Below are 25,122 nucleotides of genomic sequence, written 5' to 3' on the forward strand. Positions count from 1 at the left end.
GCTAACTCTGGACAGACCACAATGACAAAGTATTATTGGGTTATTGTGGCATGTCCACACTTTTTCACATCAAAGTTGGTACAGAGATAGCTTGACATACTCTAGAACCTTGATCTGATATTTCACTGTCTAAAGGTTAATAAATACATAGGTATAATAAAAAAGTCGTTTGTGCTATTCGAATAGTTTCACTTTATTCCTATTTAAGTATCACACAAATATCAACCAAATAACTGAACTATAACGTCTATAACAAGCGTTTTATTTTGGAACTAGTCGTAATTTTAATTAGCTAGGCATAAAAGCTATAGGTATAAAATATGAACCACACAGCTGTTTAACCCTTTTCCAGACCGCACAAATTTATAAGGTTTTTCCAAAAAAAAACATACCAATGGGGTTGGCCGGTCGAAGTATTTAGCAGATGGCGCCATCATATCTTGCCATGTCAATACCTAGAATTGTGTCAAATTTTTGTTTTTTTAATGCCCTGGGTGCCAGGCCTGCCAAATCTCATAGAAAAAGGGGCAAGCTATGATGGCGCCATCTATGCAAACCTTTGATACTTGCCAACCCCATTAATCCAGCTTCGATGATTAATTTGAAGACAAGACAGGTCACATTCCCCGAAAGTTCAATCTAATTCGAACCTTAATTCCGAATGATAAAGTTGAAATTCTATTGGCGCGTATATGGTCGATAAATCGTACTATGTCTGGGAAAGGATTAAGTTAAAATATGCTGACGCAGGGTATAAAATCGCGTCCATTAAAACGATAATATGTAATTTCTTGCGATTTTTCGGTGCGTCAGCGTATTTTGAGCAGCAGTGTGGTCAATCCTTTACCTACTGATAAAATTGATTTAAACGCGATTGGGGAGTCCTTATAACCTTGTTTAGAATTTTTCATCGAGCTGAGCAGCTGGTACGAAATTACACGAAGTTTTGTCTTATTTATCAGACTGCGGCGGTTAAAAGGTTAATACATAATTTACTAGATATACCTACTTATCTTCATTTTTATTTTACGTAATTTTGTTTACTGTATATCGAATGAATAACATCTGTAATTTTAAACCAGCTAATTAAAAATACGATAGTAACATTTTTGACCTAATGTAAATTTACTTACAATGTTATGGGTTTTTTTTACAATAACACTTTGTTATTGCGTTTTTGGCTTTCACGTCATAAATAATGATGTAATTAGTTATATGTGCACGACAGTGGGGCTCGCCTGGCGGCTATGGGCAACATTAGTCATTTGACATGTTACGTTGAACAGTATTAAAATTTGTGCCAACCAAAGTTCATAATTTTTGCAATAAAGCGCGCTGTCATAGTTTTTTATACCGCATTACACACATAGCCAATTAAATAGCCTATTTATATGTCAAATCTTAGAAATTATGGTACAATTCATAGCAAACTGTCTAGGTTTCAAAACTGTACCCATTATATATCTAATAAACATTAACTCTGTTATATGTCGCGCGTCAAGTGATGATCCCTATGACAGTTTATTTTTATATAGAGCATCTGTCACTTAAATGCTTTAGGATTTTTTTGGAAGTATAGCACGTGTCAGTGGCGGATTTGCAGTCTTTGCCGCCCTAGGCCCCAGGCCCAGTAGACGCCTCTTTCTCAGCACCCCATCATGTTGACTACATTTTGAGTTATTTTTGTTATCATCAGCGAATTTTTTGTCACAATTAGCCGCCCCTAACATCTTGCCGTCCTAGGCCCCTACTGGGCCTTAGGGCAAATCCGCCACTGGCACGTTCATATATTTAGAAATGTAACATTTAAGTATTAAAAATACGGTAAAGAGGCTAGAAGAAACTGTCATAGGGACCATCATTCGACGCGAGAGGTAACGAGAGGAAACTACCGACAATTTTTTACGATATTTCCTAACAAATTCAAATGTCGGTAATTTTTTAACAGAAAACCTTTTATCTTTCGGTCATCACAATAGGAAGTTATTAGGGTAATTCGTCAAGTACTGGTAAACAATTCACCTATAAACAGAATTCATTTTAGTATAAGGTGGATATACCTATAATTATTGAAGGGTGACCAGTTATTGAAACCTTATACTAAAATGAATTCTGTTTATAGGTGAATAGAATTCATTTTTAGTTTAGGGTGGCCAGTAATTGACGATTTACCCTTTATTTCATTACAGTAAAATGCAGGTTATAATAATTATTTTAATTCCCATTATGATCGCTTAGTTCAATATAACATACGATTGATACATTCAATCTGTACAGTCGCTATCAGATAAATCGGAGCTCTCGAGGTGCTCAAAAATATCTTAACGCCTCCAGAATAGAAGCGTGTTCAGATATCTGTGAGCACCTTGGCCGTTCCGATATATCTGATGCTGACTGTACCTATAGACATGTTTTTGTCTTTGCTAGTGGGAATTTACATTGGTTAAAGAGTTATTGATAGAGTTGTAGAAGAGGTGCAAAGTCTAAGAAAAATCCGTGCCTCATAGTTTGATAACTGAAATAGATGGCGCATGTACTACGCCATATACAGAGCCCAGAATTTTCGCGGCAAAACAAAAGACTGACGCAATTTTGCTAGGCTAGTAACATTTTTTTGTCGATATGGATAGTTGTGTGGTATACTTACTATTGCATTATGTATCCACCTCACGTAAATTTTCTTACTAAATATGTTTTTTATTAGGTGGACCGTTTTTTCTTCTATTAGACAACACACCTACACAACTATCGATATCGACCAAAAAATGTTACTAACTCTAGCAAGATTGCGACAGTCTTTTGTTTTGCCACGAAAATTCGGGCTCTGGCCATATATTTTGTGGTCAAAAAGTTACTAAATAATGTACGGAAAAGTACAGCACCGTCTACATCAGCTGTCTAATTCGAGGCAGAATTTTATCTTCGAGTTTACACATCTTATACACTTTATACAGTCAATGTATATTTGCAATAGTCAAATAAATACATTAGGTTAAAAAAGTTACTAACATTAAGCACCCGTTTCACTGAGCGACAAAATGTGTAAAATGCAAAGCAACGATTTAGAAAATCGATTGAAATACTACTTTCCTATAAATTCAGCCTCTATTTACAATAAAATTAACTAAATAGGATTTCGCTTAAAATCGTAAGTACATTAAAGTTAAGATATTGCCCAATACAGCTAATATTCAAGTAGTAATGAGGTAACTGCCGTGTTTGATGACAATGATAAATGAAAATTTACTATTACGAGTTTTTAGTTCATGGGGTAAATCGCCCTAGAAGTGGTCGATCATCCCGAGTGAAACTGATAAATTGAGCGCCTTCGTAGTAAACTAAATTTAATCCAATTTATGAATGAAAAAGTGATCAAGGTATCCAGTGCCGACGGATGGAGTCGAACCTGCGCCTTTTGCATTCGCGGCAGGCGCCATAACCATTAGGCTACCCGGATCACGACGGTACTTACTTCATACTAGTTTAAAATAATTATATTAATTATTTAATTGCAAAAAAGATAAACAAATTTAATGTTCATGCATAATAGGTATGTATGTTTTATACAGGTATTTTTCGTTCATGGTTATTAAGGGAGTGGCCAGTATTACCCAATAGGCGATTTACCCAACATTTCATTCCGATTGGTTAACTTTTTCACTCAGAAGTTTTTTAAGCGCAGAGTCGCGTAAATCGAGTCTAGTTCATCAAATGTAGACTCGACGGACTCGAGTTCCTCCTAACACTAACCGTTTTTGTCATTACATGACAATAATTGTTTGTATTCAAATACTTTGGTACTAAACGTAGCGCTAAAGATTCACAGATTGTAGAGACGTGTAAGTACTTTATTTCGAAAAACTAAAGTTATTTCGACCCAGAATCACGTGAACTACTGAAGAAAAAAAATAAACTAAAAAAATTTTCCCCATTTTTAATACAAATTTCGGGAGTCAGTTTATGACGGTCAATAGAAAATATATGTGAAAATCCGTCACAAAACGGACAATTTTTTTCGGATACTTTTTTCCTTTTTAAATCGATAGTTCTCGTGACTCTGCGTAGAAATAGCCCAAAATATGATGGTTTTTCGAATAAAAGTAAATGGTACCTACACTTTTTTCTGTAAATGCTCAGCTACCTATTAGAATCAATGAATCTTTAGCTGTCGGTGAAAAAGTTATCCAAACATTTAACACAGCTTAGGCAGCTGCATAAATAGAAATTGACCTTTAACTTCATTTGGCTACAACTATTAATAAAATAAACATTCTCTAAAAATTAACGTCTGTTAGACGGAAAAATAATTTACGAATGCTAATAAATTGAAATAATATACATGTATAATATTAAGTAAATCACTACAGAATAATTATACGGAGTAGGTCCATGACATTTGGTTTGACTTCGTACTTTTTCATTCATTCATTTCAGCCTATATACGTCCCACTGCTGGGCACAGGCCTCCTCTCATGCGCGAGAGGGCTTGGGCTATAGTCCCCACGCTAGACCAATTCGGATTGGGGACTTCACATACACCTTTGAATTTCTTCGCACTTTTTACTTAATATTTTTTATTTTACCGATACATAGGCACTGCGGGTTAAAGTACACAAGTACCTATATTTCCGTATAAATACGCCAATTACTAAGTACAAGTTATAAAACTAAAATTGAATAAATGATTATGATTATGATTATTATGATTATGAAACCTTGTACTTACAGAACAGCGAGAGGGCACCATCTGCTAGTGTCAAATGAAAATGCTTACCTAAGTACATAAATGAGTTTCTCAATCTAGCACCTGACTGCCTCCTGCTACAAAGAACTAAGTTCAATGTGGTTAAGACCGCCATAGGGCAAGAACTATCGTATTCGTATACGGAGTACGGACATTGCTCTGAAACAGAAAGGAAAAGTTTCGCTCCTTCTGCTTTACCGACCTTTTGTAAGTGTTGGTATAGCTTATAGACAGTCTTACCTTAGACGGTTTTACCCACATTGATCTTAGGTTTAACTGGTTCAATATATAACTTTAATGAATTACTGTATAAGAGTATACGTAACGTAAGTACAAGTGCTTCCCCATTTAAGTACTTTTTAGAGAACCTTTATATCAATAAAGTTAAAGTATAAAATCAAACCAACTTAACAACGACCTTCCAAACAGTAAACGTAACTGAGATCCTACCTCGAACATCGAAATCTATCTGCCTCTCTCGGTACAAGAGCGATAGAGGCAGAATTCGATGTTCGCGGTAGGCCCTCTATATCTCAACAGAGAAATTATCTATAACAATATAACAAATGCCGCGGCCAGGTTAGGACAGTGTGTGACTACTTTTAAAACAAAATAGCAAACGCTGTCGAATCACGGATTCCTAAGCCGTCGGCGTTGCCATGGGAAAAGGGATCTTAATAACGTCGGTTTAAAGATGAGTTTGTAATGTAAGATTGTTGTTTTTATAACGGAGCCAGACTAATTGAAATGAGCTTTGATGTGTTTGAGTTAAGAAACCTTTTCCTTTAGACGGAATTGATTAAGAGCGCAAATTCTGCGTAAGAAACTTTACTGTATTTGAACTTATTTTTATTTACTATTAGCGACCCGCCCCGGCTTCGCACGGGTTGAAAATTATACACCTAAACCTTCCTCAAGAATCGCTCTATCGATAGGTGAAAACCGCATGAAAATCCGTTCAGTACTTTTTGAGTTGCGAACATACAAACACACAAACAGACAGACGCGGCGGGGGACTTTGTTTTATAATGTATAGTGATTTGGCCGCGATATAAGCCTCTGTCTTTCTATGCATTCTGTTTCTTTCTTGACGCTGTTCTTCTCTAACTTATAGTATAGCAAATAAATAAATTATGAAATTAAATTATATAGAATACGCCCCCATTCTTACGCAGAAACTGCGCTCCTCATCATATTTATCAATTCAACATAAACATCGTGGTAATATAATTACTGTCACTACCACTGGTATTGATTGTATAGTCTGGCTATACAAAACAGAGCCAAGGGGCTGTCCATAAATTACGTCATCGATTTTTGACAACCCCCTAAAATCATCCAAAAATCATGCTTCAAATGACCCCGTTTCCTCCTACGTCATGCTACCATCATCCGATGTCCAGATCCCCATGACGTAATTTATGAATAGCCCCCAAGTAGATTACAATACTTGGTAATTACATACAATTTGACACATATTTATTTACTTTTGTTATGCATATTGTGTTTCTGTTTTAACAGATAATACGTATGATTGTGTTTTGGATAATTGTGGGCTACATTTGTCCTTATCGCGCTAATATGCGGCCCCATTTACGTGAGCGCGACAGATATATTGATTTTATAAGGTCGACGGGGTCATACGGGGTTAAATGCCACTACGGGATTATAGCGTCGATTTGAGTTGTTTTTTCAAACAAAGTGACAGCCGAGTTCATAAGTATGTATACATTTTTGCACCTCATTGATGAGGTGAAAAAGTGGATACATATTTATGAACTAGACTGTACAAAAGCTCCCGTCATCTAGTGATGATAGCCGGAGCTAGCTTGGAAATAAAACATAGAGGGCGTTCCGACCATATGTATTCGGGAAAAAACTAAATACAGCCTATAGTTGCATTTATCCCGGTTGACCTTGAATAAATTTGAAAACCGGCTCATTTTCCTTAGAAAACAGACTGTATGTATGTATATTTTTATACAAAATGTATGATATCGCGGATACCCGCGATGATTTCAGGTCAGCAACTGAACGCAAGCATTGAAATAAGACTTTTTAACCCGTAAAAGGAACTAAAGTCAGGTCTACATAGTTTGACCTTGAAATATAATACAAAATTATCTAGTGATTCTAAAATACTAGGCGAGCAGCGAACGTCGAAATATGGCTTTTTGGTAGGATTTAAACTAAATATAGCGAATTGTCGCTGCTTATGTGTGCCTAGTACAAATACATATTTAAATTGGTAATAAAAAATGCTCCAATTTTTGGCAACAAGCATTTCTGACGTCATTAACACGCTGTCTTTCAGACTAGGCGAACATGAGTATGTTTTGTCAAGATAATTCAGTATTTCTTTAACAGTGTAACGAAAAGAAACAAAGTATTTACGCGCGAGCATAACACGTACATCCAATGCTGCGTATCTGCGTACAAACGTCACAACTTTTGCCGAAAAGAGATACAAACGGTTATCGCTTAGTGTCTTCAAACTTTTTGATCCAAAGGCCACGCGTCCGCTACCATTTCGCCGGCCGAATTGAATAAGATTTGGCTCTTTTTGCGGGCCAGATTCGGCCCGTGGGTCGTAGTTTGAAGACCCCTGGCTTAGTGTAACAGAGATATCTAATGCTGCGTGGTTTGCGGATCTCACAGCCGTTGAAAAACATTTACCAACAAAACAATCCGCAGCGCGCCTCGCGACTGCTAGAGAGAAACAGAAATACTCTTCTAGTGAAACAGAGATATATGCCGCTGCGTGTCCGCAAAGGAACCTCACAGGCGTTAAAAAGGGACAGAAGTTCCTGCATAATGCAACGCTCCGCCTCACGACTACAGTAAATAAACAGAGATACATCTCGCCTGGTATAACGACGCGTGTGTATGCGTGTATGTGTGTGTGGCGTCAGCACACATGCGCGGCGTCGCCGGCGCCGGGCTGCTTGTCGCATCGACGCCTCAAGCCGCGGAACATGTCGTGGAACCTGTGCGTGTCGGATAGGGTCGCCTGGAAGGAAAGAGGTCAGTTAATGTTGTAATAACGAGTTTAGAAATAAAGGTACGCTAACTGCTCCTACTTGGCGTGTGTCCACTATAAAAGCCAGAGCACGGCTGCGTGTGTGTGCCTAAATGTTTGAGCTGCCCATCCACACGTCACGCAGACGGTGTGTCGTCTCTCATAAGGATCTGTATATTACAACGCGCACGTGCACGTCTACGGCTACGCACCCAACAACGTTGATATGAATTTCATGTTTATGGTGGCGCTACCATACTCTTGCCTAATCGTTGCTAAGTTAGCTTTAAGTCTTAAGGGGCCCACTGATTAACAGTCCGCCGGACGGTATCGGCCTGTCAGTTGTTCGGAACTGTCAAAATTTTGTTCTAACTGACAGGCCGATACCGTCCGGGGGACTGTTAATCAGTGGGCCCCTTTAGACGGGCTCTATGCATTCAGGCTTGTGAAATACCTTATCAACATTGTACAGTCCACCTCAGAGATAATTGATCCCCCTGCATAGGCCAAAAATGTGCCCACGCTTACAGTTTAAAAAGAAAACTCACCTCAATGGCGATAGCCAGGATGAGATGCAGCGCCGGCACCAGCAGCAGGTAGATGCGGAAGATGTTTTCCTCTTGAGCTTCCCACTGTATCAAAAATTAAAAAAATTAAAAGTATAATGTTAACTAGGTCATCATCAGGTGATTTTCTTTCAGGCTTAAGCCTTATTCAGCAAGTTGACATTAACATAACGTTATTAAAACCAAAAATTATCGCTAAAAATAAGGCAGGACCAAGAACGCTACCCTGGGGCACTCCGAAAGGAATTTGCACCCTTGGCTGATACGACTACCAAATTTTGTTTTTTGAGATCTCTTATATAGATAGCCTCTAGATAAATCGAAAAGTATACCCCTAACCCTTATGGTATCAAGTTTTTGAATCAAAATGGGATGACAGACAGTGTCAATTGCCTTTTTAAAATCAAAGAATATTGACCCACATTCATTTCCGTTTTGAATTAGTTTATTGCATACCTTGAACACTTTGACCTCCATGAGGTCGGCCAGCTCCTGCCACGGACAGAACAGCAGCAGAACCACGAACACCGACTGCGTGACTAGAGTCAGCACCATGTAATCTGAAAAAAAGTCATGGTAAAAGAAGTAGACATATTAAATCTTTGCAAAGATGGCGAAATAAAGAATATCCGGTCGATTGCGATACAAACGGGCGAGCGAAGCGAGGACGTTTAGTAACGCAAGGCAGACAATTTCCGATTGAGGAATATCTAGTGCTTCAGTAAAACAGTTCCTTTCAAATAGATGAGACTGGAATTTCGTTAGTCATAATAAAAAAAAACGCTATCTAGCTTAGTTGTAATAGCGTCGACTTTGGCAAAACCAAAGCTTGCGTGTTCCTATACCGCTTAGACTAGTATACCTCATTTATCGAGACGAACTAGTACCAGAAATCGAAGAAAGCACATAATTGATCAAGACTCACGGGATAGGTTTACATGGCTGTTAAGGTGCAAATGTTTACACCCACCGATCTTATTTTGTCCCTTTCATTTGCTTACAAAAGTGCAAAAGAGAGGGTGCTTTGCTAGCTCATCTCGATAAGTTAGGTATAGTTCACTTTATTACAAAGCTACTTACAATTGGCACAGAACGGTTCGCGGAAGGGCCAGCCCTTGGCATAGACGCACGCCATGACCAAGTACTGGAACGCCGAGACGATGAAGATCACAGTGTTCTCCCAGCAAAGTACCACTTCCAGTTCCGGGTTGCCTTCCACTTGGTGGAACCTGAGTACAAGGGGATTGTTTTCAACTGTATTATAACAAAGTATTTAAAACGGGGTAAAATGCATGTATATTTGTTTTAACCCTTTACTTATAATAATAATAACTTAGCCTATATACGTCCCACTGCTGGGCACAGGCCTCCTCTCAAGCACGAGAGGGTTTAAGCTATAGTCCCCACGCTTGCTTGGTTAGGCGGTAACCCTTTACTTGGCAATGTATTTTACAAACATAATTTTTAACTCTTATTTGTATTTTTTTTCTAAGAGCATTTTTTGCTCTATCAGGCGCAGTCGAGGCTTGACTCACGATTTTTTTGCCAAGAAAAGGATTAATGCGATATTTTGGTTATCAAATCAAGGTCACTCACCAGTCCTGTGCTCGCAACAAGTACAGAGCGGCGAGTTGAAGGAGAAGCACCAGTGCCACCTGAATAAAAAAGTAATCAGTAAATTAGGAAAATTATTTTATGTTGAAAGGGAATACTTGAAAGTAGATCCCATTGTCATAAAGGCGCCGGTAGATGTGGTGCTAGGTATAGTTTGTCGATTGGTAACTGGCCCCGAACTGCTGATCCTTCGTCTATTGTTATGTAAAATCGCACGTGCTACTTACCAGCAAAAAAGGGTCTTAATTATTCTAATTGGCACCTGAGCGCGGGCTAGTCTAGCGCTCAAAAACCAGTGTAGGTGCGCTCTCCGATAACGCGCCTACGTTACGCATCTGGATGACACATTTTAGACTGGTTCGACTCGCCAGCATTCAGTAATCGTAGAGAATTACACGACCCTTTTTTTACAGGTAGAGGCACGTGCGGTTTTACTTTACAATAGACAAAGGATTAGCGGCTCGGGGCCAGTTACGAATCGACAAACTATACCTGTGCGAAAGGGGCAGGATGCTAGATAAGGCGAAGATCAGGTCGATGTATAGGAACCGGTAGTGGTACTATCGGTGGACCTTATGCGTTCGCAATACGGTCGACAACGTACCTGAGCCACTAGAGGCAGGATGCTGGAGGCGGCGACGAGCGACACGGGCGGCGAGCGCGGCGCCAGCACGGGGCCCGGCGCCGCGCGGCCGAGCGACAGCGCCAGCAGCGTCGTCAGCACCAGGTCGATGTACAGGAACCGGTAGTGGTACTATCGGTGGACCTTATGCGTTCGCAATACGGTTGACAACGTACCTGAGCCACTAGAGGCAGGATGCTGGAGGCGGCGACGAGCGACACGGGCGGCGAGCGCGGCGCCAGCACGGGGCCCGGCGCCGCGCGGCCGAGCGACAGCGCCAGCAGCGTCGTCAGCACCAGGTCGATGTACAGGAACTGGTAGTTGCCCAGGATAGAGAAGTACTGAAACAATACACTTGAATTGTATAACTAAATCTAGTTAAATAGATAGAAAATGAGCTATCTATCACAATAAATTGGAAACTTAAAAAATATATGGAGATAATAAAAAATACAAGACCTCAAAGTTTCAAAAATATATTTTTTCTCAAAAATGGACGGCAAAGTCGACTTTGCCGTTTAAAAAATAGGTCGCGAAGCGCGTAGTTTATGGTCAGTCAAAAATTAAAAAGTTAAAAACATTGCAGTCTCGATTTTGGGACTGCAATGTTGCATACAAATTCCATTATTTGTAGAGTTCCAAACTTTTTAAAAGTTGAAATGGCCATATCAAATGAAGGCACAGGCCCATTAAACAGCCAAACAGATGATTAGTACCGCGACTATTTAGCTGTCTCAAATAGGTTGACGTATTTTCGGCAGAAAAATACACTTCTATTTTTTTATTAAAAAAATAAAAAGGCGGCAAAGCTAATTTTTTCAATTGTTTCTACTTTTTTCTGTGAAAATATATACGTAAGAACGTTGCTTTTGTAAAATATTTCTATGATATTTATATTTCTTGCACCATTTTTGAGAAAAGCACTATATATGACTCGGCTGGAAGGCTACTTGCTGGCTTCGGATTCAATTAAACGGACTCCCAAGGTCGTCCGTTTAAAACGAATCCTCAGCCTGCAAGTAGCTACTTCCGAGCCTCGACAATAATGTACTATTTTTCAGCTTATACTTTATTCTATTTGGATTAAGGTAACAATTTAAATGGATACTTACGTTATTATGAGAATGGAATAGAACTGTATGAGTGAGTAGAGAGCCATATAATTGAAAAGCGCGAAACTTGTAGTGAACGCGCATCTGCCTTCGAGCGCTAGTAACTTGACGCAACTAATGTTCTGCTCTTGCGATTTGAATATAGACTTTATTCTATTTGTATTAAGGTAACAATTTAAATGCATACTTACGTTATATAATATGAGAATAGAGAAGAACTGTATGAGGGAGTAGAGAGCCATGTATTTAAAGATAGCGAAGCTAGTACTGAGCGCGCATCTGCCTTCGAGCGCTAGTAACTTCACGCAACGAATGTTCTGCTCTTGAGATGTGAAGGGTGCCGCCACTGAAACAGAAATATGTAATATAAAACCATAAATCTAGGGTCTTTTAGATTTACAGACTGACTGACGAAAATTAAATAAAAACCCTTTTTAAAAAGGTGTTTATTATCTTCAAACTCAGTAATAATAAAAACTGGCCAAGCTTTAATATAATAAAAGTAAAAACATATACGGACAAGTCAGAGCGAGACGGACGCGTGAATGACAGATAACTGATATTATTCCAAAAAAGATTCAAATATCGGTTTGACGTTTGACGTTATCGTTGACGTGACGAGGTGGACGTTTGAATTGGCCTGTATGCTCTCGCTGTTCTCAGTTACCTGACGCGTCTGACGAAGCCTTACAATGATAAATTTTAAGTGTGTACCTGGATGGATGGGCTTCAGACAGATAATTCATGAATACAATGTGACTAAATGTAAGCCTTATAACAAGTATATAAAGACTATGAATGGTGAATACCTGAGGCGTCGGCCTCAGACAGAGAGATGCCGACGTGCGCAGCCTTGAGCGCGCCGCAGTCGTTGGCGCCGTCCCCGCACATACCCACCACGCGGCCCTCGCCCTGCAGCGCCGTGATCAGCTGGGTCTTCTGGTCGGGACCGAAGCGGCCGAACACTATGCCTGCGCAGAACAGGGAATAAGGGCTGATTTATACGACGCGCGAACTTGCATACGATTTTAGTTACATTGCGGACTGTTGGTTACGCCCAATTCAACCGACCGATCAAAAACCGTAATGTAACTCGCATCGTCTACATGAGCCCTTAGACGGCGCGCGAACTCGCATGCGATTTTAGTTACATTGCGGACTGTTGGTTACATCGAATTCAACCGAACGATCAAAAAATGCAATGTAAATTACTGTTGGTTACATCGAATTCAACCGACCGATCAAAAAATGCAATGTAATGAAACTAATGAAACTTGCACGCGAGTTCTCGCACCATCTAAATGGGCCTTAAATAAAAATCTGAGTAAGAATGCTGGCTTCAAATAGAACCTTGTACTTTTAGGTTTCGGTTCCCCAAAATGATAAAAACGCAACCCCGTCTGACATAGACAATTTGTCACGAAAGCACTAAACCAATTGAGTTGAAATTTGATACTATGTGTAAGTCGGTGATCCAAAGACGGACGTGAAACGTAAATAAACAAACTAAAATGAAATATACTGTGAAACAATAATAAAATAAACAGAAAACATCACGGAAAATTATAAAAGGAACCAAGTCACGCAAGCCTTACGTTACGGCCCGGCCACGACATTGCCCAACCGGCGACGGCGGCGGCGGCAAACATAGGTCGGAGCGAGACAGCGATCGAACCTTTCGTTCCCACCTATGACCGGTCGCGCAATGTCGTGGCCGGGCCGTTAGGGTAATCCACTGTCCAATTTCTTCGTCCAATGTGTATTTGCGTATCACATTTTGCTTAGTAAGAGAGTGAGACGCAATACACATTGGATCAAGAAATTGGGCAGGTGGAATACCGACCTTAGTCGATATTATTTCGTTACATTTTTGTAGGTTAAGTCGGTATACGAAACTCCAAAAATTAGAAACCAAAAATCACAAACCTCTATTAAGTACAGTGGACATCATTTCCGGATAGTAATTTCGGATGACGGACCACGTCTTGCCTTCCAACGCCAGCACGTAGATGTCGCTAGCGAGCTTCGGCGGCCCGCCTTCCCCCACCACCTGGTAATAATAAAGTGTATTATTTATTGTATATTTATTATATGTATAGATACTCGTATTATAGTTTATTAAATAAACTATCGATAAGTAAACTAGCGATAATCAGCAAAGCTCCTTGTCAATTTATATGTGGTTTTTAGCTTTCAGATATATTTTATATTAATATTTATGCTACTTTTAAGACTGAGTCAACCGTCCAGCGGCGCCCTCATTAGGAGAATTGTGTTTTCTATGTAATATATAGCCGGTCAAACAACTTTGTCAGTAGGAAAAGGCGGGAAATTCATTTTTCTATGGTACGCTTACCCTTCGCACCTACATTTTTAAAATTTGAAAGACTAGTTTTATATCAATACTTTTGACTTTATTACCTAACGGAAAAATGTGCAGTTTGCCGTTTAGTTAGCAAAAAATAAGCAAAATTAAACTATGTGACAAAGGCCAAAAGTTGGGGAATCAGTAGGACAACAATAATACTGATTTATACAGAAATTAATTGGTTAATTAGAAAACACAATTCCCCTAATGAGGGCGCCACTGGACGGCCGACTCATTCTCAAGGCTTGTCTAATTTGTCTATCGCGCGGCAGCACCAACACACTGTTCAGTTGCCATACTATTACAGTTCTCAACACATTGACATAAGACTCACCTCCATACACAGCGGCGGTCGCGTGTCGTCCGTCTGCTGATGGCCGACCGTGATGAGCACCAACTTTTGGTGCGGCTGCACCATGAAGCACCCTCTTGCCACGGACATCGCTGTCATTATGTTGTCACCTGTAACAAAAGTTAATTTTAAGTAAAAGCCACGTGTCGCGCACCATACAAAAATTTAGTTAAGGAAATTTGAATATACATAGTTGTATTTTTATTTGGGTTGAAATTCATTTGTTATACTACCTCGTTTATTTCAATGAAGTCTGAAATTCTAATATTGAAACATAGGCCACAGGCATGTACATTGGCCGCACGAGAATAATACATTATAAAGTATTGCAAAATGGTCAGTTATTGCAGCTGAAGTAGATGGCGTTGTACGGATCCATGTACTTTAAGATAATAGTACAATTTAATAGTCTAGGTAAAAGGGGCGAGTGAATGTTGTTGTTTGTATGTACGTTTGTTCTGCGATGGGAGAAGTATTTGCAGTCAGACTTTTGCTACCAAAATTTCAGCAGTTCGGCCTTAGGCCTCGCGTAGAGGCGCGCACGTGTCAGACGCTCCGAGTTTTCGGGTTCGCTTATTAGGAAATTGCAGGAAGATGTAGCGTAAAAGGGTCGTGTTTCATTTGCAGCTTCCCCATAAGATGCGATAATTATATGGAATTATTTGTCTGTTTTTTTTTATTACCTGTGACCATAACCTGCTTGATGTCGGCCTCGTGCAGCTCCTTGATGACCTGCGTCGTCTCCGGCTTGAGGCTGTTCTGCATGACGAGGAAGCCGAGGAACGTCATGTCGCACTCGAGGCCCTCCCGCTTGACGCGCTGCGCGTCCACCCACTTCATCTTGCGGTCCAGCTTGCGGTGCGCGAGGCCTATCACCCGGAAGCCGTTGGAGGTGTAGTCGTGGAGGACCGAGCTGAAGTTCTCGGGTAGAGAGTCCGGGCTACACATGCCGGCCACCTGAATAATGGTTAGATATACGGTTAGGGGATAATACCCAATTTTCCCCTTTCGCAAAATGTCCCATTGTAAGGCCGCGGACTGGCCGCCAGGGGCGAGCGGCAAATCAAGGCCGATTATACATTTGGTCGAGCGCAATGTATGAATGGTGTTGATTTGCCGCTCACCGCGCCGCGCGCTGCTTGCTACATATAACATTTTTAGCACATGCAAAATAGTTTTATATGCTAAAATGTAGACTATAAAACTAAAACCGCACGGCCACCCGGGTCACAGCACCATGGGTTTTCCCAAGTAAGTATATGCAATTCCTTAAAGTGGGCCCCCTACTTCGATTCCAGCCCTGGGCACTAAAAGCCTTGCTCACTTTTTCCTTTGTATATGACTTTCGTTTCGGTTTATAATTTATATAGCAGTGTTGAAATAACACAAATTAAAAGCATTCTCATAAAATAATTTAATTTGTTTCCTAATAGTATAAAACGAACCTTTTCCGGTGCCCCCTTGACGAAGTAAACCATCTGCGGTTGGCCCAGAACGCGGGCGATGACGCCCATCGACTGCTGCGACGACGAGAAGTGGAACCGCCGCAGCAGACCCACCTGCAAGCCAAGAATAAATAGAAGTTTTAACCTTATTGACAAGTGTTAAGGCTGATTTTCCATCACACCTGTTGAGTTCAAACTATATAATTAATTAAGCTAACCAAAATTGGAATTCAACCTTATTGAAGGGTAGTAAGGCTGATATTTGATTACACTCCTCCTGCGATTAAACTTATATTGCATTATGGGTGCAGATGAAACAAGCGCTGGTGGCCTAGCGGTAAGAGCGTGCGACTTTCAATCCGGAGGTCGCCGGTTCAAACCCCGGCTCGTATCAATGAGTTTTTCGGAACTTACGTACGAAATATCATTTGATCTGATTCTGATATTTACCAGTTGCTTTTCGGTGAAGGAAAACATAGTGAGGAAACCGGACTAATCCCAATAAGGCCTAGTTTCCCCTCTGGGTTGGAAGGTCAGATGGCAGTCGCTTTCGTAAAAACTAGTACCTACGTCAATTCTTGGGATTAGTTGTCAAGCGGACACCAGGCTCCCATGAGCCGTGGCAAAATGCCGGGATAACGCGAGGAAGAAGAAGGGCGCAGACAACATTATTTCATAGGATTTGCTGTGCTCACAATAACTCTCGAGTCAAATGATGATCCCCATGGAAGTTCGTTCCTCGCTGAGCTATTTCCTTATTTATTTTGTTATTGCCAGTTACTATAATATTTTGTGTATGTACCTCATACGGCATCTCCATGGTGAGAGGATCATAGTTGTCCAGGTCTTGCAGCTCGTTCTGAGCTGACTTGGGCTTCACGATTGCAGGTGTTAGGTTGTCGTAGCGCGTGTTTTCTGGACCAGGCTCCTCGAGCACCTGTTGAGATAAATATATCTAGTTATTTTAAGGATAATATCTTGTTTAGTTTTCTAAACATAGATTAGGCTTCACTAACATTACATTATAACATAGGAAAAATAACTGAAGATAGAAGGGCTAGGTACTTTATTATAGACTAGAACTAATTATGTAAAAGGAACTCACCCACTGCGTGAATTCAAACATCTTGAGATCGAGCGGGTCGCCCTTTAGCTGGCCCTGAAAATAATAACTAGGTTTAATGCCGTCGTTCATAATGTTAGTCAATAGTTCATAATGTTTCATATTTCTTATCAGTATGAATGATCTAATGGATGAGGCAGCTTCCCCTCCACGTTGCTAACCGTCATCTGACTGATAGATCATCGTTTACAGCCTACTAAGGGTGTGGTGAGGGAGTTGCAGGGGGCAGCGCCCCTTTTTGATTACACGGAACAACTGTATCTATTATGTGAATTAATAGTAGAACCTGGATACTAGCAAAAGAGCTATTTAATGTTGCCAGTATGTATTTTGAGCATTAGTACCTGGGTACTAGTAAGGAAGGGACTGGCAAGAAGCGACAGCGAGTGCATGTATGAGAGGACTGCGAGGAGGGAGCTGTCACTTCGACCACGGTGCGGCCGAAACGTTCGCCTGACTGGTGACGTCACCGAGTACGCTACAGTCTATATATGGATGTTTAGGGAGCGGTAGGGGGCAGCGCCTCTTACGCTTTGATATCTGTCCCCCAACTGATAAACCGAGTTCAGCCTAATATATTGTGTAAATACTGTACCTGGATACTAGTAAGGGAGTGGCAAGAAGCGAGAGCTTGTATGAGAGGACTGCGGGGTGGAAGCGCTGTCACTTCAACCACGGTGCGGCCGAAACGTTCTCCTGACTGGTGTGGCAGCACTGAGTATAGGTCCAGACCGTCTTCCGTGAGGGTTCCTGTCTGAAATATAACATTTGTTTAGGAATTTATGTTCGACGTCAAAATGACTGGTCATATTTTTGTCCCAGAAAATAACATTTGTAACCAAATGAATGTGCCTCCCCCTCCCCTCTTGCACGCTCTTGAATGGGCAAAATACAATTGCGTAGATGGCGTTAATATTAATATTTAACAAGTTAACACATAGAATAATGATCAAAGTCAAATGGCGTTCTAACTCGTCTGTCGAAAGATGGCAGAAAATGTACTGTAGCTACATAATTTACCATGACAGTAACTCTTTATTTCAAATTCTCTTTGACATTATGTTAGTTGAATGTTCATGCCAAGTTTCATGTTAATTCAAAATGTCGTTTTAAAATGAGGGTATAACTTCGACTGTATGGTGGCGGCTAGGGTCTTGGAACCTTTGAGCGTAGCGAGGAACTAAAAACGTTTAACTACCTTATCAAAGCACATGACTTGAAGCTTCCCGCAGATGATGATCCTCGGCGGTGATACGCAGAAGATTTTGTTTCTGCGTAACCGTTGCTGACTGTACACGATGCCGGCAGTCATCGCGGCGGGTAGAGCCGGGGGCACGACTATGGTTATGATGTCGAGTGTACGGAGCACTATGGTTTCAGCGTGGCTCTGTTAACAAGAAAAATATTATCACTAGGTACACCTAGGTTTCATTCTCAAGTCAAAGGTAGCACATTGTCGCTAGCCATTACGACGCTCTGACAGGTTATTCCTATAGAGACACAAACAAATTTCGTCCTTATGGTAAACGACAAAGTGGCACCTTTTGCTTAAAACGTCACATATATAGATGATGTCGGTGGTCTGATGCCATACGCGACGCTACGGGCGTCAACATCCAGGGGTCAATACAGCTGGCCCAAGACAGGGGGGTTTGAAGAGCGGTGGTGAAGAACTGCACTCCTGATGGTCACGACCCTCAGCCTTGAGGAACCGACTAAGAAGAAGAAGATAGATGAATCACTCAATCAATAGGTACTTTTTAGACTTAAATATACGGTTCATATGTGCCAAAATATTTATATCAGACTATGCTGACACCAATATCAGACACTAATTTTTGATCCGGACTCCTTGAATTTACTGCCACTTTTAGTAATTTTAATGAGTAGGAGCAATTTTTAATTAAATGGTGTGACCATTTAATTAAAAATTGGTACACCCGATGGGCACCCATATAAAGGATACGGACTTATAATAATAACCCCTCCGGTGTTGTGGGTGTCCATGGGCTATGGTAATCTCTTACCATCAGGCGATTCGTCTCGCACAGCCGTCTCGCTCACGCTCACGCTCAGTGCGAGAGAACCTGACGTATACAGATACTTACGCCTCTTTGTAAGTACAGCCAGATGGAATACCCCATGCCTATAGCGGCGATGCAGAACATGAAGATGACGACCTTCACCGCGTCCTTGTAGAACTGGAAGTCAAACTTCTTTGGGAAGAGGATGCTTTTGATCAGCTCGCCTGTGGCCGCGGTCCCACACAGCCGTCTCGCTCACGCTCACGCTGTGAGAGTGAGAGATGAGAACCTGATGTATAGATACTTACGCCTCTTTGTAAGTACAGCCAGATGGAATACCCCATGCCTATAGCGGCGATGCAGAACATGAAGATGACGAATTTCACCGCGTCCTTGTAGAACTGGAAGTCGAACTTCTTCGGGAAGAGGATGCTTTTGATCAGCTCGCCTTTGGCAGTGTAGAAACCGGTGCGGACTACTTTGGCTAGCACCTGAGGAAAAACAAGTTACTGTAAAAAAAAATAGTCCATGCAACGAAATAAGTGAAATATTGTAAACGATAGTCTATACATCCACGACAGCCGCAGATTTTTTTTCACAAACCATAAATCTCGCGGAAACGGTATTGGCCTTTGTGCTTCAGTACACCTGCATGAAACTGTAAAATAATACCTACTTGAGATAAGACTTATTCAATAACAAAACTTGTGAACTACTATTACCTACTTTAACTAGAGATGTTTGTCTTTGTACTTGTTTTTTGTTTTATGCTTTGGTTGTACATAAGTTTTTCAAGCTATCTCTGGAAAACTTCCTTTAACCCGCATAAATATCAATGTTCCCTTTGCCGCACATGCCATTTTTTTTAAATTTTATTATTATTTGTAACCTGTCTGTTTTTTGTGTGGCAATAAAAGGTTTCTTATTCTTATTCTTATGAAATAAGATTTGAGATAGTGCGATGAAAAAATCTTAAATGTGTTATGTATACTAACTTACTGACTAACATATCTCCTTTTGTTAATCTATAAATAATGGTAGACACTTTTGACGTGTAGTTTCCGACAATGGTTCACGATGACGCGCCGCGCACGGCATGGCGTTCAAGGGGTTAATAATTAACACAAAGGTGTGCGTTTGGTTTATATTGAATTGTTTCCGTAAATTCATATAATCTTCTAATTTCAACTTTAACTCAACTTAAACAAGGTTGAAACTCGAACTAACCTGATTGTTGCCATAGAACCGTGTCTGTATAACGTGGGTGCCAGCGAATAAGGTATGCCTTTTGTGACCTTCGGTAGAGTATATTTCTGGGGATGGACAGGGCGGGCCTTTCATTACTGGTACACTTTCGCCTGGAACAAAATTTTAATTATTATAAACTAGCACAATATAATCTAAAAAAAAAACCACTAATCATATGTTGAAAACTAAGAGCTTTCAAGAGCTTAGTTTATTTAGACGGCTCGCGTTCACCACGCTCTTTCACTCACTCAGTTCATTCCCTCACCTGTGAGCATGCTCTCGTTGACTATGCAGTTCCCCGTCAACAACATAGCGTCGCATGGCATAACGCATCCATCAGGTGGTAGTAGGTATAAGCACGTCGGCGGGGACTAATCGGCTCGCGTACACCACGCTCATTCATTCACACATTCAGTTCACTCACCTGTGAGCATGCTCTCGTTGACTATGCAGTTCCCCGTCAGCAACATAGCGTCACACGGCATGACGCAGCCATCAGGTGGTAGAATAAGCACGTCGCCGGGGACTAGTCGGCTCGCGTTCACCACGCATTCCTCTCGGCCGGCGCGGGACGGACGCAGCACGGACACGGTGCACGAGCTGGTGGAGCCGGCCATCTTGTGGAGGTTTATGCTCATCTGGGGACAATCAATATTTTAAAAAAAGAAGTTCCGGCGGTCCCTCACACTGCGGGGTCGCGTAATTCATTGCAACCGTAATGTGTTTTGTGATTTTTAGTTGTAAGATATATTTTTTTATAATACGTATGCTAGTTCTAAGGTATGTGCTATAGGGTAGTGGCCCATTACTAGTTGCCTGAAATAAATATTTTCATTAATTCACAATGGAGAACACTTGGAACAGGTAAAACGGGTTATAAATACCTGTTTAGTTTGATTACCTAAGGGAAAGCAATGCCAGCATGCACGATCCCGCAAAAAACTATGTACGTAAGTCGCGTACTGATAATATTCGACTAGCGACCATGGCAGGACAGAGAACACTTGGAACAGGTAAAACGGGTGGAAAATACCTGTTTAGTTTGATACAGGACCAGCACGCCCAAGCTCACTGACAATATCAGCAATCAGCACACGTCGCCTGGTAATGCTCGAGCGACTAAGTATAGGACGAACACTTGGATCAGGTAAAATGAGTTGTTAATACCTGCTTAGTTTGATAAAGGGCCAGCATGCATGATCCGGCTGACAGTATCAAAACGCACGTAGCATACTGGTAATACTCGTCTAGCGACCATAGCACGATGGAGAACACTTGGAACAGGTAAAACGGGTTGAACACTTCGTTCACGAACAGTGTCCAGTAGCTCTTCACTTCTACTTCTACTGAGTTTGTGCCGTACAGTTTGATTCTGAAAAAAAATAATACAGTAATAATTTCTTTGTTTGGTTGGAAGTTACTGCATTATTTATAATACTGTCCTGCTAAGCGAAAAAGCAGTCTTTTCAATGAAAATTGAATACAAACATGTTCCTTAAAATCTGCAAGTTTCATTTCTAAGTTAATTTTTTTATGTGAGACCGCCTTTTAGCTTAGGAGGTAAGAACGGCGTTTCGTAACGTAATTTAAAAAAACCGGACAAGTGCGAGGGTTCCGTACTTTTTAGTATTTGTTGTTATAGCGGCAACAGAAATACATCATCTGTGAAAATTTCAACTGCCTAGCTATCACGGTTCATGAGATACAGCCTGGTGACAGACGGACGGACGGACAGCGGAGTCTTAGTAATAAAGAGAGTGTTGTCTGTGATCATGTCTTTTCGTCAGCCTTTTTGCAATCCTAAATTAACACATTCAAAGACTTAAGGTTTCTTTAATTCCTAGGTACTGTAGTTATTAAGAGCATTTTTGAAGTGTGAAGTTAATATGAAGTTTGAGTAATATGTACTTACAACTCATTTTGCTGTCGCTTATTGATCCCCAACATATTATCCATCAGAAGGTTGATAGTCAATTTCTCGTTCAGCAACTGCACATTCACAAATACGCCTTGGTCGTTCAGCCACACAAACCGCGTGTGTTGGTAGATGAAATACCGAAGTTTGTTGTTATGGTTGGCTATATTCAGGTCCATTTCTAGCACTTTCTCCATGTTAAATGAGCCTTCAGCATCCATCACTGCAAGAAGAGATAATATTTATGGTGTGTGCTCACTGTTAAAAAGAAAAAATAATTTTAAGCGGGCAAGTGCGATTCGGATTCGCGCACGAAGGGTACCGTACCATTAAATAAATAAATATTATAGGACAACTCTACACAGATCAACCTAGTCCCACAGTAAGCTCAATAAGGCTAAGCAAAAAACGCAAAAACGGCCAAAAAAAATCCCGTTGGTTGTATGGGAGCCTCTTTTAATTATTTATTTTATTTTTAGTATTTGTTGTTATAGCGGCAACAGAAATACATAATCTGTGAAAATTTCAACTGTCTAGCTCTCACTGTTCATGAGATACAGCCTGGTGACAGACAGACAATGGAGTCTCAGTAATAGGGTCCCTTTTTTTTACCCTTTGGGTACGGAACCCTAAAAAGTTGTTGTTTTGTAAGTTCTGTTTAATAATCCAAATATTGTAATGACAGTCCCATTTCACATTATATTATCTGTATCATCCTTCTTTTGTACCAATCCTGCTCTCTGATCATCCTTTTTTTGTACCAATCCTGCTCTCAGATCATCCTTTTTTTTGTACCAATCCTGCTCTCTGATCATCCTTCTTTTGTACCAATCCTGCTCTCTGATCATCCTTCTTTTGTACCAATCCTGCTCTCTGATCATCCTTCTTTTGTACCAATCCTGCTCTCTGATCATCCTTCTTTTGTACCAATCCTGCTCTCTGATCATCCTTCTTTTGTACCAATCCTGCTCTCTGATCATCCTTCTTTTGTACCAATCCTGCTCTCTGATCATCCTTTTTTTGTACCAATTTTGCTAGACAGATCCTCTGGGCAAAGGCCAGACAAGAAATGCCATTTTGCTGTGCTATAGCAATTCTAATATTAAAACCATGTAAAACAATCTTACCACAAATCTCTTCAGCCATTTTCAAACTGCATTTTAAGTACTTGAATCTGTTTAATGAAGGATAATACCCCAAGGCAAAATACGGCAATCCACATAGTGCTATGCACACAGCGTGGAATATGATAGCTCGTAATTTGGAGTACTTGTAGCCGTAGATCTTGAAGATCTCCTCGTCGACAACATTCTCCAGTATTTGCCATTGGGCTTCTCCGATAACTTCGTAATCATCTGGAACAGGACAGAGATTGATTGCAAATCATACTGGGGATAAGTATTTAACCTCGTAATGCTTACAGTACCATCTACAGAATCTACAGATATGCAAGTTTCAAATAGTTCTCGAAATGTAGTTACTTGATTTCAAGTAGTAACACAGAATAAATAATGGTACTAGGTACAGAAGGTTCACTCTCTAACAAAACGCGTCTATTACTACAGATATGATCGCAAGGTGGCGCAAGCGCGAGCAGGCATCCGTTCTGTAGTGGTGCATGGCAACTACTACTGCTACACACCAAAATTAGTGTGGGCCACATATAATTAACTGTTTTACAAATGCAACTCTATTTCTTAAGGGTTTTGGTTCCATAATTATGTAGCTATGATAGAACATAATTTTATTGCATGATGAAGGAAAGATAAAGATATATGTCTATCTGATCTGATAGTATCAGATCAATTACCTGTCATGATTATGGGACCAAAATATTCCTGGACCTATTATTACTCTAATATTTATTATTTTATTTCACAATGTATTAAGAGTTTTAAGACAACCCTTAGATGAATAATAAATAAAATATTTAATAATATTAGAAAGAAAGATGCATCAATTAATATATGATAAGTACCTATATTAAAATACTTAAAACAGAGTCCACTCAATAATTCCCTGGCAAATAAATAATAAATACGAAAGTTATAGTCTACTGTGGTTTTCTACAGTTTAAAAAAAAACTCAAATTATAAATACTATCTTAAAGGAAAATGAGTGCATAAAATATGTACAATAATTATCTTAAATGAGATCTTATTGACAAATGTTTCATCTTAACCTTCAATTGACTGAATCATGAGGCATCTTGTTATGGAATGTTATAGAATGAACAGTCAGTTATCTCAACAAGTACTTGAAGCAATAGGAATGACCCATATAATTAAACTAAATACTGACAAGGTTAATACAAATTTCTAGGAATTATACAACTCTTAGGAGCCTTTGATATGGTTTTTATCAAGGAAAAGTATACAGGAAATGAGTCAAGAATACAGTATTACAGTTTTCAGGTGCATGAAGTGCATCTAATGTGATTTGAACCCCTGTAAATGTATCAGTTACAAGATTGGTTCATTATCTCTAAAACAGGGACGCAGTTATTACCGACTACATTTACTTAGCAAATAATTCGTCACGTGGACACTAGTCTCAAGATGCACAAAAATTCCCTTACATTTAGTGAGTCATACAGTAAAGGTTGGATATGCATGGTGAAATATCATACTTACCATTGGCAACGGTGGCACTGTTCGTGTTCGGCATTCCCGCAAAAACTGATTATTTGCACTTTATAAATAAATTAAGGCATAGTACTAGGATGGTCTTTAATTGTCGCTTGTTAACCGGTGCTACCTCATTTCAAAATATTAAATAGATATGGAATTTCAGGATACGAAATCCCACTACTCACATCACACCTTATGAATGAATCAATTCATAGGCAAGGATAAACGTCAAACTTTTTTTTAATTACTGAAATTACGTCAAAGATGTTTGAGTGCTATAGAAAAACGATAATTATCCATGATTACATAAATGGTTACTCTAACTAAATTAAACAAAAAA

General features: G+C 40.1%; 1 protein-coding gene across 1 annotated transcript; it reads right to left on the bottom strand.

Moving 5' to 3' along the window:
• Window positions 1–168: 168 nt before the first annotated feature.
• Window positions 169–25,087, bottom strand: LOC134793848 (polyamine-transporting ATPase 13A3-like). Its single transcript, XM_063765567.1, has 23 exons — window positions 24,786–25,087; window positions 23,280–23,507; window positions 22,150–22,375; window positions 21,405–21,609; window positions 20,662–20,875; window positions 20,217–20,347; window positions 19,298–19,480; window positions 18,164–18,352; window positions 17,561–17,719; window positions 16,948–17,001; window positions 16,645–16,779; window positions 15,843–15,956; window positions 15,081–15,354; window positions 14,380–14,507; window positions 13,604–13,727; window positions 12,487–12,648; window positions 11,869–12,023; window positions 10,742–10,906; window positions 9,926–9,984; window positions 9,410–9,558; window positions 8,786–8,889; window positions 8,312–8,395; window positions 169–7,754 (listed from the first exon to the last, which is right to left on the bottom strand). Exons 1-23 carry the CDS (start codon window positions 24,817–24,819, stop codon window positions 7,653–7,655), a joined length of 3,378 nt encoding a protein of 1,125 aa, XP_063621637.1. The 5' UTR covers window positions 24,820–25,087; the 3' UTR covers window positions 169–7,652.
• Between the last annotated feature and the right edge of the window lie 35 nt (window positions 25,088–25,122).

The sequence above is a fragment of the Cydia splendana genome, chromosome 9 (assembly GCF_910591565.1).
Source record: "Cydia splendana chromosome 9, ilCydSple1.2, whole genome shotgun sequence".
Taxonomy (NCBI): Eukaryota; Metazoa; Arthropoda; class Insecta; order Lepidoptera; family Tortricidae; genus Cydia; species Cydia splendana.